The following is a 17,962-nucleotide window of genomic DNA, read 5'->3' on the forward strand; positions in this document are numbered from 1 at the left end:
TGATCATGAATGCAGAGCACATGTGTTCCTGTGACATACATAGATTAGGAATGATCATGAATGCAGAGCACAGTCACAGCATTATAGAAACAATTTAGGCTCCTCCTTTTCCTGGTTAAATAACAATGCAGTCTTTTGCAAAGAGAGAGAAAGCACAGAACACAATTACACATATTTAACATAAAACAGGCTAGCAGTCAGAAAAGGTTATTACTTCGCTTAGGGGCTCTGGTTTTGTCAGACACCACCAGGACAGAGCTGTCATCATTGATACTGTTACCAGAACCATTTAGTGGAATTAAAACCCAAGAAATTCAGAAATTTCCTGTCATTTTAATGTAGCACCAGGCCCCATATCTTCACCTGCAATAGTCTCTTGCTCCTTGCCTGCTTTTCTTTGAATAGCTAGAGACAAGACAGATCCCAGTCATCTTCCTTTTCTTTATATCAGTTAAGGAAATTTTGTTCTCCTTCTCTAGTGACTCACATCTAGGCATTTTGGAAATGAGATGTGTCACTTAACAGCATTGATTAGTTTGTAGTAACTAGGGAGCCTTACCTGAGGGTTCTGAATTAATCTGATCTGTCACAGCTGCAAGCTACAACACCATTCATACAGCAGCTGTTACCAGTGCTGAAAGTCCTTGTTGGTACAGAATCGCCCTTCTATTTCTACAGATGCATAAAGCCAGAAGTACGAGTAGTATTTCAGGTTTCCTAGTCCAGAGAGTTTTCATGTTCCTCTGTCATCTTGCTCCAATTTGGATGCTGTTGCTAAATATGATCCTTATTAAGGCTATTAGTTAAATACCGAATTATCAAGCTGTATATTCTACTTCCAGGAGCATGGGATTCCCACAGACTTGGGCTATGCTGTAGCCCCCCATCATTCTGGAGTTTATCCTGTCCACACACAGCTCTATGAGGCATGGAAATCTGTTTGGAGCATCCAAGTAACAAGCACAGAGGAATACCCACACCTACGACCTGCCCGGTACCGGCGTGGATTCATCCATAATGGAATCATGGTGAGCACAGCAGAACCCACTTGTCTGCCTAGGGAATGGTCTTCTCATGACCTGCATCAGAGACATTAATCTTGATATCACCAGTGTTTCCAAAATCAGTAAGTGAGGCAAAGAAATAAAACTTGGTCAGTTCTGTGTTTCTCAGAACAATTCAGGGGTCAGTATGAATGGAGAGCAAAACCAAGCCCATCCAGACTAAATTGAAATCCCAGTGGCTTGTTTGCAGTGTGATGAGTTAAGTGGTTGAGAGGAATAGCAAGAGTCCTCTGCGCCTATGTCACTTACACCCTTTACTCTTTATATTGATCCATAAAGTGCTGCTTTGACTCACTGTCACACAGATGCTGCTGCCTCTTGTCTAACTTTGCTTTTTTCTGATATTGCCAGGTTCTGCCTCGACAGACCTGTGGTCTTTTTACTCACACTATCTTCTATAATGAATATCCTGGTGGCTCAAAGGAGTTGGACAAGAGCATTCGTGGTGGTGAACTCTTCCTGACGGTGCTTCTGAACCCAGTAAGTTCATCTGAAAGGGGAATTTGTCACACAAAGCTGGCTGTCACACACAGCTGTCCCAGCTTATGTGCCTGATATGGGAAAGGACTAGATATTGTTGGGATTGTGTCATCCCCATCACAGTGTGGGTATCTCCAGTGTTTTGCTAAGGAGATGTGAAATGGAGGTCCAAGGAAGTGCTTACAGGTTAATGGTGCTTTGTTTTACACGCTGCCAAGGGAGAATCAGTATTGAGTGTGTTGAGAGCTGCAACCCTGAGCAGACAGAAACCAGCCAGGGTGACATGCTGACCATGGGCCACAGCACAGGGGGTGTTACCTGGGCTGCTCTGTCTTCATGAATCACAAGTGAGATGTGCCTTGGCTCTTTCTGTTCCATGCACATCTGCTTCCTGCTGGCTTCTCCCCTGACTTGCTGATGAGTTCTGTTCACAATAATTGCTTTTGCTCGGCTTTCATTATGAAGTGTTCTCCCCTTCCTTTCAGTATGCAAACACTAGAAATTATTTCTGTGTTCTGCTTTTGTGATATAGCTGTTACACTAAGGCTTTTTTGTGAGATATGGGTCTAACAGAGGTGTTTCCTTTTCTTTCAATACTTGACAGTTCTGTTAAACCACTAAGCAAATGTAGGACCTTCAACAGCCTGCAGTCCCTTCTTAGAGAGGGGACTGTAAATCACATGAGTTTCTCCCTTCCCACTGAGGCTGGGATGGTGTACTAGGAGGCAAGAGACACTAAAAAAACTGGTCATTTTTAGAAAATTCTGAATGGGTAGAATCAAGAGATGAAGTTTGGTAACCCTTTCCAGTCACAGATCACATTCCTATTTCTGCTTATTAGCTGCAGCAGGAAGATAGGCTGCTCTTTTTGCTCATACAGTAACTTTCTCAGTTCCCCACCTGAATTTCTTTCTTACTAAAGCTGACTTGACCCACAGATGCTTGTCCTCCATTTCTCTGAATAGCCATTGCCTTGCAAAGTTTATACAATCATTTTAGAACGTCTGTCTTTGTAGTTACTCCTGAATATAATAATGCTTAATCTCTTCTCATGACTTCCACATTTCTACCACCTTCCTTCTCTCACATCTTTTCCACCATTGCCTGAGTATGGACAAGGAGCCATGCAGGCAGATCTGAGAGAAAGTATGTTAGTTCTAGCTGGTTTCCTAGGGGGGAAATCTGGAGTACCAGGGCCGGTCCTTGAGTACTTGTTTGTGGGATTTTTTCATGTAACACCAGTGGCTCTGTTCACGATGATATTTTCTTCCATTCCTTCTTTCTTTTGCACCTTGATTGCAGGGTTGAATATGCGGCTTTAGCCACTTTTGGTCAGGGCTGTAGACCAGCAAATCAGAAAAATCAAATGGATTTTTTCCATCACTGACCTTAATTTTTCCTTTGTCTCTTGCTTTTCCTAGTGTTTAGTAGAACAGATAGTGAAAAAACCCTCACAGTGTGCTCTGGGTGCACCAGGCAGACAGGCTGTAGTTTACAGACAGGCCTGGTGTTACTGAAGGTTAGTCTGTGACCAGCTCTGGCTTGTGTAGGACCTGCAGGAGCTGTGGGTCTATGACAGCCCCAGCTAAAAAGCTGTAGGAGGTTATACTTTCAGGTCTGGAAGCCAGCCTTCTGTCCCTATTGCCTGAGACAGAATTGTTTTCTTTACACACCACAACCAAACCTTCCTGCTTGATAAAAGTCTGGAGTAAGGAGAAGGTTATTCTTTGCATTACATATGGAGTGATCAGTCAGATGGAAAGAAACTGCTTTTTTCTCTTGACAATTTCTTTTCTGGGCTTGTGTTCCCATATGCTGGGTGAATTGTACCTTGCCCCACTCTGTAATTGTCAAATCTTGAAGCAAGCAGAAACAGCCTCTGTGAAAGTAAAGGCTATAGGCTTCTCCTGGAAAACCAGATGCTAAACTGTAATCCAGAGATCTTTACTGATCTAGGAGGCCCTGCCAAAGAATTAATAGAAACATAGTACCTAGAAATACCCATTAGAATTTACTGATAAGATGTGATGGTCAAACCAGGTGGCAGTAATCTGGCAGTAATTTGATCCAAAAACAATTTAGGAAAATTGTGTTCTGGTACAGGATGAGCTTATTTGCCAGATTTACTGTTGGCTCTTCGTGGTGACTTGAAACTCTTCGGATGCTTCCCATGTTTACACTTCTGCTTCCCTTTGGCAGTGTAGCATTTCTCTGTGTCCAAGCAGAGTGCTGTGCTCTAAGCTCCTCTGGTATTTGCACAGTGACTCAGACTTTGCATTCCTTCCCCTTGCTGATAGAGCCATCTCAGGGGCCTGATAGAAAGCTGGCCAGCTCTATCACTGCTGCTGCAGCCCCAGCAGTGATCCATAGCAGCCTTGGACCAGGCTCTTCCAGTCCTTTCTGGTGCTTCCAGCTCCCATTAAGTGACGTGGATGAATCTCGAAGCCTGTATGTGTGTGATTAGCTCCACAGTGCAAACAGATGATGTTTGATCTTCTGACTAGTGAACAAGGTCTGATGTCAGAATAGCTGTTGATCCTGAGCACAGGCTGATTGCCTCTCGCAAACACTTCTGCTCACACTGAGCAGGCTGGTTACTGCTGTGCCCACAGCTGCTGCTATTGCAAGGGTGCTCATACCCTTCTGTTTCTGTATGCTAGGCTCTCTGGGACCTTTGCTCTCATCTTTCCTCAGTGTGAAAGAAGGGAAATCACAGCACACTGACAGTAGATGGGAGGGGAGAGGAGGGGGGGGTGTTACTTCCAAGTCAGTCTGCAGTCAGTGGGTGTGGATGGGAGGGAGGGAAGGAGATGGCCCTTGAGTGTAGCTTATGTCAGAAGTAGTGCTCAGAGCTGTTCTGGCAGCAGTAGCTGTGATGGGGCAGAGCAGGCTGCCAGGCCTTGTTAAACAGTGCACATGTTACAGGCTGTGACTGCACACGCAAAAGTCCAGGGAAATGGCTCATCGTCTGGGTTTGCCTTTTCTTCTTCCAAATCCAGTTGTTTGTGACTGTTTGCAGGTGGTAGCATTACCTGGATGAGCCATTTTACCAAATGTAGTCAGTCTTGAGACACACTTGCTAACTTGGAGCACATGCAGGCTGGTTTATTTATTGGAAGTCTTGAAGGGGTCCCAGGTGGTCTCCTTTGTCCTCCCTGCTGCAGTATTTGATTTGTGCCAGTGAGACAGATTCTTTGTGCAGCAAATTTTTCCTCTCCATATTTCATCAGCAAGTCAAAGGGATGAGGCATATTTTGCTCACAGAACCGCCCTGATGTCTCCCAGAAAGGGGCAAAATACAACATGAGATGCATCCTTTTGCCACCATGCCTTGCAGTTACACAGATCTTTCTGTCCTCTGCTCTGTGTTGTATTTAGCACATCCTTCTTACATAACAGCACCGAGCACATGCTGCTCTTTGAAGTGTAGGTGCCAGAGCCTGTCTGGCAGGGTCTCTCTGTCAGCTCAGTAGGGAACCAGAAGTGAAAAACTCACAGGCAGACAAACATGATAAATCTTGATCTCCACTTACTGTCCATGTGTCCCAGAGTCTTACCAGTGTTTTATGTTGCCTACCCAAAGATGCTGGGTTGTGAGCACCTTACAGACAGAATTAGATTTGTTTCATAGGGTCTTGGGGATGGCTCATGCACAAAGAGCTACTTTCTATCAGTACCTCTTCTCTTGCTGAGACCAGCCCATGGTGACACTGGGCAGAAAACTGAATTCAGACTTCTTTAGTGCCAGCAAATGTCTTCATCCCAAGACCATCTGTCTCCTGCTTCCCCATTTTGCTCTTTTCCTACTGTGAGTGGGAAAGCCATTCCTGCCCCCTGCCAGGGAAGCCTGTCATTGCCTCCTGACCTTACCTGGTGTCACCAGAATTGAACCCAGTACCACTGCTGTGACTGAGGTAATTTTCTGTTCCTGCACTTGCAGACACTGGGCAAGGAGTGCTAAATCAACTACTCCTCCACTGGCCTCAGTGTTCTGCTTTTGTTTTTCTAACTTCTAGCCAAGGTGTGGTTTATGTCTGGCAAAGTGCCGTTGTGTTATGGGCATATTACTAGGATGCTGAATTCCATGGGACATATCAAAACCACACACTAGAGTTAAGCTGACAAGAGTCCTTCATGTTCTTTTCCAAAAGTTAAAATAGTGAAAAACTGACAGGAGGAAAATGTATCTGCTTGAGGGAAGAGATGACTTGGCACAACCTCCTGAGCACTGCAGTGCTGAGACAGCTGCCATGGCTGTTGAGTGCCACTTTGCCCATGGATGTTAAAGCTTGGGAGGACAGTTTTCAGGGGCTGCCTGTGCTGAAGGTTCTTGCAGGCTAAAACTTACCAGCTGGTGTCTGTTTCTAGGACAATATCCTACTGCAGTGTCTCTTTGCAGTCCCTGTTCAGATCCCCAGACACATATTTTAAAGTGGGAGTTGCCAGTTGTTCCTTTACATTTGAGATGTCAACTCCAAAGAGAATGAAAACTGATGGGCTGTGGGCCCAGGAAGGACTCCTGTAACAACCGTCCCTGTGCTGTGTGTCCTGGCCTGCAGTGTGGTGCCCCCTCCCTGGCCTTCTGCCCTGCTGTAGCAGACTCTGCAGCTCAAGAGGTTGCCCTGGTTGTGCCTTGGGGAGGAAAAGAGAAGCCCCTGTTTTCCCATGAAAGAGGCTTTACAAGGTTTTTGACTAGTAGGGAGTTACTGACTAAGCCTCGTTCACCTAAATGTCCTAGAGCCACTTGAATGGGATTTTGAAACTGTTATCATGACCCTGCACCATTCCCAGGGATTACTGAGAGGTTTGTGATCCTCCTCTCCTGAGTTCTTCTTGTCTTCCAAGCACTGTTTCCTGACAGATGGATATTTTTCAGCCAAGACCGTCTGAGTTGTGAACAGCTTCTTGCTGACCATGGAATCAAGCTAGGCAGAAAGAGTTCTGTTACCTGATTTACCAGTATCCCATGTCTTTTTATTTTCAGATCAGCATCTTCATGACACACCTATCCAACTATGGGAATGACCGTCTGGGACTGTACACTTTTGAGAGCCTGGTCAAGTTTGTGCAGTGCTGGACCAACCTTCGCCTGCAAACATTGCCTCCAGTCCAACTTGCAAAAAAGTACTTTGAAATCTTCCCACAGGAGAAGAATCCCTTGTGGCAGGTGAGAAGGCAGCTTTTACTGCTCCTAGTGATTTTGTAAGGGATGTATCCCACATTTGAAGTGTAACAAGACTGCTGATCCAGAGTGCAGAGGGGTAAAGCATAAAGCTTTTAGGTTTAACTTCTGTGGCTTCAGGCTGCCTGTGGCAAATGGCAAGGTGGAAAGGATGGGGAGTAGGAGCAGTAGGACACAGTCACAACGTGAGCTTAGGGACAGGGATTGACTGTCATACATGACCAGGGGCCAGCTCGCAGGCATTTGGGTCATTAAAGGGCTTGTATTAGAGCAAGCTGCTGTGAAATGTAAAGTGTGCAAGCAAGAGCCCTGTTTGGTGCTGGAGGAGCTTGCAGGCATGTTAATGTGATTAATCTCAAAGTAATTTCACACTGCAGAATTCATGTTCATTAAATAAAAACATGCTTATTCCATTTTATCCCAGTGCAGCAGCTCTCTGCATGGTAATGAGCAGATGAAATTAACTGAAGGTGATAGAGTTGTCTGTCTGCCAGAAGTTCACAGTGCTGAGCTGTGCTGTCACAGTGGCCCAGCCCAGTATGGCTACATAGGGCAAGGCCTGTGGTTAACACTCTCAGAGGGACTTCGGATCCTGTGTCATTGGAGCTTTTGAAAATAGTCCCCAGTGTTTTTACTTAACACTTGATGCCTGGCAGAGCAGCAGTGTGGCTCTGAAGTGTTCTTCATATGCTAATAGCATTTTCCCAAGAGGACTGGCCCTTCCAGCTTTTCCTCCCCTTGCCATTACCTTCTGTGGTAATGCTTAATCTCATCACTTGTGCTACAGAATCCCTGTGATGATAAAAGGCACAAGGATATCTGGTCGAAAGAGAAAACATGTGATCGACTCCCCAAGTTCCTCATCGTGGGACCTCAGAAAACTGGTAATGTGAATACTGTTATATAGATTGTGGCTTCCATCTCACTCTTGCAGAGAGCTGGAAAGGTCTGTGCTGTAGATCTGTATGGCTGCCCTTTGCACTTTGTCAGTACTCTTACCCCCTGGCACTGTGCTTGGCTTGTCCTACCTGTTTTGGCTTTCCATGTAAGCTCAGAGAACCTGTGACCTTAGTGTGTCACAAACAGGCTGTCAGCAGGACTAAGCACACACACTTAGCAAACGTTACAATGAATGTTCCCTAGTGCTTTTATTGCTGCAGATCTGTGTACCCACTGCATGCTCCATGTCACTGTCACTGGGAGGGAGAGAAACTCCTTTGTCTGATCTCTGTCACCACGTTTTAACTGCTGTGGCATTGTGGTTGGCAGTGACATAGCTGTATATACTGTACTGATGAGTTCCCTTCTAGGCTGAAGAGAGCAAAATCTCTTCAGCTAAGACCCACTCTTCAAGCCTTGGCTTTCTGTGTAATGCAGTGCAATAGCAGTACCAACAATCCACAGCAAATGGTGATCCTGGACTTGGAACAAAGCTTGTCCCAGGAGAGCCGCTGTCCCCTGGCTATGTCACTGGGAAGCTCTGATGGTGTGTGCGCAGCATGAGCCCTCCTGTATGACCCAGGCTAGTTGCAGGTGGCTCAGTAAGAGTGGGGTAAAGAGAAAACATCTACAGCAAAGGCAGGACAAGGCATCTCTGATGAAATTCTCACCCCAGGACATTAATGTTGACCCTAGCATACCTCCTGCCCAGGCCACCTCTCATGTGGCAGGTTTGCATTCTGCCACTTGACGGTGTGGCTGTGCCACTGGGCATGGGAGTAGCTGACGAGGGTGGCAGATGTCTTGTAAAGGAGGCAATGCATGAGTTCAAATGTGGATTGAACTTGACTGAGTAGTGCTTGGTGTCACTGCTGTTGTAACCTGCATGCGTTACGGGGTTGGTCAGCTACAAAGGAGAGGAGTGTGCCCATCTGGGAACTGTTTCTTGCAGTGTAGATAAGCCTTTCATTCAGCCAAAGCATTATGTGTGACCCAGGTCCCATTAACTGGTTCCTGTTGCAGGCACAACAGCTGTGCACTTCTTCTTGACCATGCATCCAGCTGTCACCAGTAACTTCCCAAGTCCATCCACCTTTGAGGAGATCCAGTTTTTTAATGGCCCCAACTATCACAAAGGAATTGATTGGTAAGAGACCTGACACATGTTCTTCTGTGATATGGTGCACACATGTTGCCTTCTCCCAAGTCTCTCTGTATGTCCGCCTCATCCCCCTTAGCAGCTTCTCTGTTTCCCAACAGCAGTTTTCCTGCTTTGCTCAGTGCGTGCTTTCTGTTTTCCTGGTAACCCAGCTGTGTAGTCCCAGGAGCAGCACAAGTAGTTTCTCATTTTTACTGACTCTTCACCAGGAGAGTTGTAGGTATGATTTAGCTTTAAAAATTCAGCAAGTCTTTGTTGAATGCACTGCTGTCATGAAGTTACTTTTACTTTGACATGCAAAACAGACAGCAGTGTTCTCATTACAAAGTTCTTCATGGTTTCAAAGTTAAAACACATTATACTGGAGGGGAAAACTTCCCTGCTATTGTTCTCAGGCCTTGACACTTAGAACTGCCATTGTGCTCCTTGTGCTGACTCCAGTATCCACATGCATACCTTGGTGTTCACATGTAGAAGTTTCCACCTGGCAGGCAAATTCTAGCATCACCATGGCACTATTATGCCACTGTGTTTCTAGGGAGAGAAAGTTTAAAGGTGTTTCTTACTCAAAGCAATAGCTTTGGCTGACAGTGGCACTGGCCTCCCTTGTGTGTGGCTCTGAGGGATGGCTGTGTGGCGCAAAGGCATTCTGGGATTTCTTTACCCACAAATTGTGGGAGATGGACTTCTCTAATCATTTAGGGGACTTTTGAAAAGATCCTTGAAGATGGTTAGTACTTGAGCAGAGCTCACAGAAGTCAAGCACTACAGAGCACTTGCACTAGCTGACAGGTTCGAAAGTGAAGGCTTCTTTCTATGCGCATCCCCTGGGAAAGTCCTCCAGATTGATCCGAGTGTGGCACCACGTGGAAGGGGAGAATCTTTGTATTTAACACAGAATTTGTGTTTGTTGCACAGCTTAGATTTGCACACATCAGCTTTCCAGTGCTTCACAGTCCCCAGCCCGTCTTACCCTCTTACCCTGTTAATCAAGTATCGTACAGTATCCATGTTACTCATTCAACAAGCTCCTGTGAGGCAGGAGCTCTTTACCAGGCACCTCAGCTAGTGACTGAGGTACAACGAGACAAATGCTTTAGACAGGTTTAAGCGAGTGGTTGGTGACAAGGCAGGCAGACAATTCTGACTGTACTCTTGTACAAAATGTCTTTCCTGCTAAAGCTTACAACTGGGACCTTACCCTCAGGTTTTTCCTTCCACTGCCCAGGGACTTGGGGAACACACTCTCAGCAAAATACTTTCTTACCTTTGTATAATTTCTCAACTTTCTTTGTCATGTGCCACCACCCCCTCTGCTATGTCTGCACTCCTTTGCATTACTGGAGAGGTGCAATTTTCCTGTAGCTGTGTCTGTTGAAGAGGAGTAAGGGCATCATGGGGCCGTGGCTTTTCTTGTTGGGCCATGCTGCTCACCAGCATCCTATCTGTTTGGCAGGTACATGGAATTCTTTCCCATTCCCTCCAATGCCAGCACAGACTTCATGTTTGAGAAGAGTGCCAATTACTTTGACACAGAGGTGGTACCAAAACGTGGTGCAGCCCTGCTGCCTCGGGCCAAAATCATTACTGTTCTGATCAACCCTGCTGACCGAGCCTATTCATGGTATCAGGTAACTTCCCTGCACTTTGCTGGGGGTAAGGGCCACAGAGGTATATCAGCAGGGGGAGGTAGAAAGCCCATGGATGTGCTTCCCTGGAGGAGGCAGGTTCCCTGCAGGGTGTGGACAGATCCACAAACAGAGGCATTGCTGGGTGGCTGTGCTGAGTCATCGGGGTTTGCACTGAGAAGCGCAAGGCGGAATCGTGTTCCTGCTCCTGAATTCAGCTTGTGTTTTTCAGCACCAGCGTGCTCACAATGACCCTGTGGCACTCAACTACACCTTCTACCAAGTGATCTCTGCGAAATCCCAGGCCCCGCAGGAGCTGCGCAACCTGCAGAGCCGTTGCCTGTTCCCCGGCTGCTATTCCACTCACCTGGAGCGCTGGCTGACGTACTATCCCTCTGGGCAGGTAGGAGAGGTTCTTCTGCAGCCCCTTGCAGGTGTAGTGTGGAGGAGAGGGGAACAAACTGATTCATGAGCATGTGCTCCCCCCATAATTTTAATTTTACCTTTTTTCTTGTCTTTTGGAACAAAAGCCACTACTTCCTTTCTCCTGTTATGAGTGGGTAAGAAATCAGGCTTGAATACTCCAATTTTGCACTTTATTGCATTTGTAAAAGGAAATGAGTGCATGAGGATACTGTTATCTCCTAGAAGGCTCCACAGTATTGGAAATTTCAGCAAGAACAGCAGTGTTAGCACTCCCTTCCTTTCATCTTGGCAGTTTGCAGTCCAGGGACTCTCTTCAGGCTCAGAAGGTATTCAGCCACTTGCTGTGGTTTTGTTGCTTTACAGAGAGGCTCGTGGACTCTGCCTCTTGTTAGTTCCCATGTTGTGAAGCCTTTAGCTGTCTGCTGAAGGGAAAGTTCACTGCAGAGATGTCAGGATTTGGTGTTTTGTGTATAAATTTGCAAAAATGCAAATGAATAGTGTAGACTATTTTCATCTCTAAATTCTGAAGAGGTTTCTAAACTGTCTAAGATATCTATCTATCTGTTTATCTATCTATCTATCTTTGTCTATATATAGATATATGTGATTACTGTGGTGAGTCAGGATATGTTTTTTCAAGTTCTTTCTGCTGCTGGGTTATTCTTAAGACAGACAGTCTGCATCCAGCAGAGGTTTATAACATCCATTTGGTCTCTTATTCTCTGCCAAAGCAGCAGAGCCTGAACTGTACATGACAGATCTGTCAAGACTAAAAGAGACATGGTAAAGTATTCTTAGGCTTGTATCTCATTGCCTTACTATTCCTGGAGGTTATTGCTGTGAATAATGATGGAGCCAAACACACACCTCCTTGTTCTTACTGCAGGTCAGTCTTCAGTTCATGTGACTATTGCTCCGTTCTATTCTTTGGAGTCGATAATTATTAGCACAAATGTTGTTCATTGTCTATGAGACATACAACAGGAGAATACCTAGCACAATGGCTGCTGACATCCAAAAAAAAAAGAAGGGTTTCCAGAGACAATCTGTACATGCTGCTCCTGGACCCTAGCACTTAGTTACAGGGCATTTGGCCAAAGACAACTTTATTAAGCAAAGCCTGTCATGATGTACTGTTATATGGTATTTGTGGCCCATATCATAACTTCTCTATCTCTGGTGACAAATGGGCTACATCCCCCCAACTGTGTTGTTCTAGAACAGACAGATTTTGGCTGCCTGTACACACAGGCCAGAGCAGCTGGAGATGGAGGAAGCTCACAGGTGTCAGTCAGCACAAGCTGGCAGAGGCTAAGGCAACTGTTCTCTTTTCAGCTTCTCATTGTGGATGGTCAGGAGCTGAGACACAACCCTGCCTCTGTAATGGACAACATCCAGAAGTTCTTGGGAGTTACACCGCTCTTCAACTACACCCAGGCCCTCAGGTAGGGAAATAACTCCATTTTGGGAGGATGCTTTCTCAGCCTGTGATGGAAAGAATACTTTTTGTCTCTGATCTCAAGATCTGCCAAGATTTCACAGCTATGCCTAACCCTAAAATTAGATTCAGATAGCATGAGATGCTTTATGGAGACTGGAATCACATCTTGGTGTTTCCTGAAATTATAGGGGAAGGACAAGGTTCTGACATTGTCATGGAGAAGAATGCAGTTGTTCACAGGAGTAGCTATGATGTTTTTTTCCATTTGGTCTTTGTATTTTATAGAAACGGTGCTGGAATTATTAGCAGTCCTTATGCTTTCTGCTATACCTGTATCTGAAAAAAGTAGAGGAAGTATGATAAAAAATGTGTGACAATCTGCTCATATCTTCACCCAGATGGAGATTAGGGCCAGACTGCACAGTTTTGAGGTAAAGAGCCTGTTATTAAGAGATGATGTGGATTTGACAGGTGCCTAGAGCTGTCTGAGGGAGCATTAGCAGAGGCACCACCTCCCTGCTACACTTACAGGATGTTACTGAGCTGTGACTGTGATCTTGCCCACACTGCAAGTACAGTTAATGTGAATAGATAAGTGCTGTTGAAGGTGTACTGTGGCCATACCAGTGTTCAGTGGAAACTCTGCAAGCCCACTGAAGATGCTGAATATTGTTTTTTGCAGCTGAAACCTGTCTTCATATCTTCTCTGCTGTCACAGCCTATGCCAGCATGCATGTAGACACAGAACAGTTGCCATTTCCTTTCACAGTAAAGAAAGTAAAGTAATTCAGTTCTCCCCCTACAGCTATTTCCAAAGGGGTAGCACACAGCTCCTCAGGGAGGAACAGATTTAGAGAAATGTCAGGTTACTTGAAAGCTTCACTTACTGTGGCACATGTGCTGATGGTGAATGGAGTATCTGCAGTAGAGGTACTGCTGGTACCCCTCAGCCAGAGTCAGAAAATAAATGGGATTTGTCAGCTTGCCTCCAGTTTCTTCAGGGGACTTGCTCAAACCTCAAGCTCACCTCTGGCCAGCTGAAGTGACAGACCAGGCCAGATCTAGACATGGTTCCCAGCATTGTCTCATGTCTGTTTGAGCAAGAAAAGAAACACTTGACTCTTTATAAACAGTCAGGGGATTCTCTAATACTCAGCTATAGGGAGGAGATTTAAAAGAATTTACAAACACCAAAAAACTGATTATCATCTTTCCCCCCAGCTGAACAGACAAATTGTGTAACCATGTTACATCTGAAATTTGCACAAAGCTGAAACTGTCATGTTTGTAATAGATTTCTTGTCAAAGTAGTCCAGTGCTAAAATAATCCAAGGAACCAATATCACAAAATAAATAGGTAAAGCACTGAAATAGGAAATAACTATGGAGTTACTTAATTTCTGCTGCTGCTAATTTGGTATGTGGCTGTATCTTTCAAAGATAAATGTCTTTTTCAGATTTGATGAAGCAAAAGGATTTTGGTGCCAGCTGCTAGATGGAGGAAAGACTAAATGCCTAGGAAAGAGCAAAGGAAGGAAATACCCTGATATGGATTCCTTGGTGAGTAGCTGTCTCAAATCTCTTGGCAACAAGAGAAGTAGAAACAGCAAACCCTCATGGATTTTCCTACCATCTGTCCTGGATGACCTGTGGAGCATGTGTTGAGGGTAACATCTTTCATGCTCATGTGGTCTGTTTTTTCCACACAGTCACGGCTCTTTCTAAGAGATTTCTACCGGGAGCACAACATTGAATTATCCAAGCTGATGAACAGGCTGGGGCAGCCCCTTCCAACCTGGCTCCGAGAGGAACTGCAAAACTCCAGCTGGAGCTGAGAGGGACTCCCCAGCCGCCAGTGCCATTGGGATGTGTGGTGCTCCAACGTGTGCTATGATGCCATCTCCTGTCAAGCCAAAACAACTGGACAAAGGAGCAGAGAATGTGCATGTGGAGTCTTGCCCCACCCTTGGAAAGGGCTGCTGCCCTGACACTGCCTTGGGGCATAGAGTGCAGGTCACATTCTTGAGTATTAATGGTGTGCTACTGCAGTTCAACTTTTACTTACAGGAAGGATTTGAAATGCCTGCCCTACTTAGAGCAGGGCAGAAAGCAGAGTTAACACTTTGTGTATTTTTAAATTACTTTTCTCAGTCTATGAAACAGGCATGAGCTGGAGTTAATGTATTACTTCTCTGAGCCCAGAAGTAAAGGCTGAAGAGGGGAGACAATTGAGCCCACTGCTGAGAAAAGAGCAGCAGCCTAATAAAAGGGGAATCTAGTGCAGTGAAGCCAAGCTTTTATCCGTAATCTATCTGGCACAGTGAGGCCCAAGAACGCCTTGTTCCTGCCCGTGCCCATTGCTTACAGTGCCCCTGCGTGGGGATGGTGGGCACTGCGGGGAAGGGAGGGACAGGTAACCTTGCCTCTCCTCTGCAGTGCCTCGGGTGTGATACAGTGTCTGGTGACTCTGGTCAATGAATTGCTTTGTTATCTTAGAGAAAAGATTTGCCACATGTGGCAAGTATTTTCCTGCAGGGACTAAAGACATTTCAAAACATAACCAAGGAGCAGTAATGTCCCTGTAGAGCACTTGGGAAGTGTGTGTAAGTGCAGCAGAGCAGCAGGGGGGGGAGGCAAAGCTCAGGTATTGTAAAATAAGGCTGATGTTACAGCTGAAAGCAGGCAATTCAGTTCCCCCTGTCTGATCAGCTTAAAAAAAAAAATCCAACAGTTCCAGTGCCCCTACCACACAGTCCAGTTGCTAGCACTGTTTTAATCTTCTTGCACGCCAACAGTCCAAGGAGAAAAGGAAAAAAAAACAGTTAAAAGTAAGTATTGTTCAGCTATAAAGGGATGGCTTTGCACCAGAAGTGGTATCCTATGCCTAAAAGGGGTTTCTGCAGATGGTAAAGTAAGTACACTAAGGTACTTTGTCTCCTCCTGCAGCTGCTGGATAATTCTTCTCAGAGGAAATCCTCCATCTTGGTTGTATATATTTTCTTTGACCCCTCCTTCCCAGGCACAGGTGGTCCTTGGACAGTGCTGCAGAGGGGCAGGATCCACATGAAGTTATGGAAACTTCCACAACTGTCACAAGCCACTTCTCTCTCATCCAGAGAGAAGTTGCTTCAACTGAGCTTTTCCATTGAGCCTTAGGTATTGTGTATTTCAGAATGAATGGTGCATTTACCATTGTATGTAAATGTATATAGTATGCAATATAGTATTTTATTTCATGTGCCCTTGGAAAGGGTTATTTTGTGCAGCCAAAAAACGGATGGAAAGACTAGAAACCCCTCTCTCATTCCCATTAAGAGAGAAAAGCCTAACTTCCTGCACTTGATTCATGTATAGCATCATTCACATTGAATGATAATGAAGAAATTCTTGGCTCTCGAAGCTGAGCACATGTGTCTCAATAAAGGCTAGAAGTAGTAGTAAGTGGAGATTCAATAAATGTACTACTTATTTTTCTTCTTTGTGATGATTTGGAGTGGTGTCATGGCCCCTGTGCTGGTAATAGGGTAAGAAAAACTGGAAATCCTCCTCCAGGCCTTAGAGCTGGTATTTGGAAAGGCAACAGTGGTGTTTAACTTACGTTTGAAACAAGGCAGAAGCAGTGTGCTACAGCTTGCAGCCAGCCTGGAGTTTGAGATTCATTCTTACTGGTTTGCAACAGCGATGACTTTGGGGCCATTCTTGGCTACTGCAGTTGTTTCCAGCTGCTGTGCCTGCCATAGCAGAGCTTGGCTCTGTCCCTCATGTCCAGGTGTGCCTGGCACAGCAGTCCTTACAGTAAAAACTGGAAGGAAAACATTGTTTGAGTAGTCATGCTTGTGAAAGCATTGTAAAACAGTCCTACAGCTCTCCCTCCACCAGCCGCTTCACAAATAACCCTGGCAGCAGCAAGGCATTTTCACATGCTGCCACAGGAGGTGGAGGATCCCAGGACCAATGACTGTGCTGCTCCCTTAAATGTTTTCCTGCTCTTAATTCATGATAGATCGTCACACAATCACTTCATGCTTTACCTCAGACTATGGTACATCTTTGAGGAGAGGCCCAGTAAAAATAAATGTGGTGTGAGGAATAAATGTTGGGAGGGGCTCAGTAAGTCAGCGTTACTTTACTGGTAATAGTTTGTCACTCAAGGCAGCAAATGGCAACTGTGGAGTCTCATTATTTCTTCCCTCCCCTGGTTGCTTAATTTCTGGACTGCACTAGTTCTTACTGCTTATGCTAATGACAAACAAAGCACCTGCTATGGACAGCTCCAAATACAGGATGTCCTTACCTGATGAAGAGCTGTTTTCAAATCTGCTACCTTTCTCTGACAGCACATGGATGCAGAAGCTACCTGTGTTCCAGACATCTCTTCAAAGCTGTGGAACCAAACACTGCCTCCTAAGAGAACCATGTATAATATCAGAAGCTCTGTGATATCAAAAAGCCACCAACCCCCATCTTTTTTAGGGAGAGACACTGGGTGCTAGATACTGACCCATTTGGCACTAAACCATTCCAGATCCTCACACTTCCAGAGTAGAAACAAACCTCACCTTCTTGCCTCACTGCTGTGTAGCAGAAGTTCATGGTAACCAGTTCACTTCTAAGACAAAGGAAAATGATAAGCACGAAACAGGACCTTAAGGGTTTTTTTTTTGGTAATGTATTTTTAAAAAACTTCTTTAGTCTCATGCAACTCCCATTTAAAAAGGAGTCATTTGACCCAGGAATCAGAAGGCCATGTGATTCTTATAGGCAGGTGCATGAAAGGTGAGAAACTGGCAAAACAACAATAGGACTCTCTTTGTAGCTTGTGCTTGTAAACCACCTCAGGAATTCATTTAGGAAGATACTTAAAAGTTGTCTGCTGCCTCTTTCTAGTCAGCACAACATTCAGGGAACACTGGCATGAAATCTCAACTATAGGGTGAAGACCTCCTAAGGGAACTGAACAATTTCTCTCTAGATGGCAGCATGTATCACTTCTACACAAAAAGCTGATGACTGAAAATTGCAATTTTCATTGGATGACAGCACTGCAAAGACAAATATTCCTGACAGAAACCTGCAGCTCCTGGAAGTCAGAATAACACACAGAAATCTAACAAGCCACTTGATCAACCTCACCCTGATGTTTTTCAGCTCTTACACTCAGTTGGAAAGAAAATCCTTTGATTCCTTGCTGATCATTTTGCTGTATCAGTAGTAACATGGCCAGAAAAGTAATGATAAACAGGTCCAAACGTGCCAAATGAATCAAACAATGCTGAAGCCTGAGGGACTCCTGGCTGACATGGTGCAACTGCACACAAGACACCACCACAGTGACAGCCAACACATAAAAGTGTTTTCAGGCTGCCTGAGTACAGGACTCCATCCCCCATCACACAGCAGAACACAGATAGAACACTGGCCCCTTCTCTCCATTTATCAGTTTGCTTGTTCCTTTTTTCTTAAAGGCTTGTGGGGGTTAAAAACCACAACTAACCAAGTAATATTCACTTCTGAAACACTCAGCAGGCTGTTTTGCTACAAAAAGTATTCCTGACACTCATCTCCACTAGTCTATGTAGAAATAAAGAATCTATTTTTAGCTTTAAAAAGTGGCTTTCTTCCAAGACTTGGTCATTCACCTTT

The 17,962-nt window shown here is 45.1% G+C and overlaps 1 protein-coding gene across 5 annotated transcripts in view; it reads left to right on the forward strand.

Moving 5' to 3' along the window:
- NDST2 (N-deacetylase and N-sulfotransferase 2) overlaps positions 1-15,793 on the forward strand; it is a 126,023-nt gene extending 110,230 nt beyond the window's left edge. For all 5 annotated transcript variants that reach the window (XM_041476165.1, XM_041476185.1, XM_041476175.1 and 2 more), the window contains 10 exons: positions 843-1,028; positions 1,416-1,544; positions 6,529-6,711; positions 7,514-7,610; positions 8,689-8,812; positions 10,281-10,455; positions 10,685-10,855; positions 12,214-12,323; positions 13,777-13,879; positions 14,029-15,793. In XM_041476165.1, the coding sequence (XP_041332099.1) occupies positions 843-1,028; positions 1,416-1,544; positions 6,529-6,711; positions 7,514-7,610; positions 8,689-8,812; positions 10,281-10,455; positions 10,685-10,855; positions 12,214-12,323; positions 13,777-13,879; positions 14,029-14,154 (1,404 nt within the window). In that variant the 3' untranslated portion in view covers positions 14,155-15,793. The remainder of the gene's footprint in view (positions 1-842; positions 1,029-1,415; positions 1,545-6,528; positions 6,712-7,513; positions 7,611-8,688; positions 8,813-10,280; positions 10,456-10,684; positions 10,856-12,213; positions 12,324-13,776; positions 13,880-14,028) is intronic.
- Positions 15,794-17,962: the final 2,169 nt, after the last annotated feature.

The sequence above is a fragment of the Pyrgilauda ruficollis genome, unplaced genomic scaffold (assembly GCF_017590135.1).
Source record: "Pyrgilauda ruficollis isolate IOZ18807 unplaced genomic scaffold, ASM1759013v1 scaffold11, whole genome shotgun sequence".
Classification (NCBI taxonomy): Eukaryota; Metazoa; Chordata; class Aves; order Passeriformes; family Passeridae; genus Pyrgilauda; species Pyrgilauda ruficollis.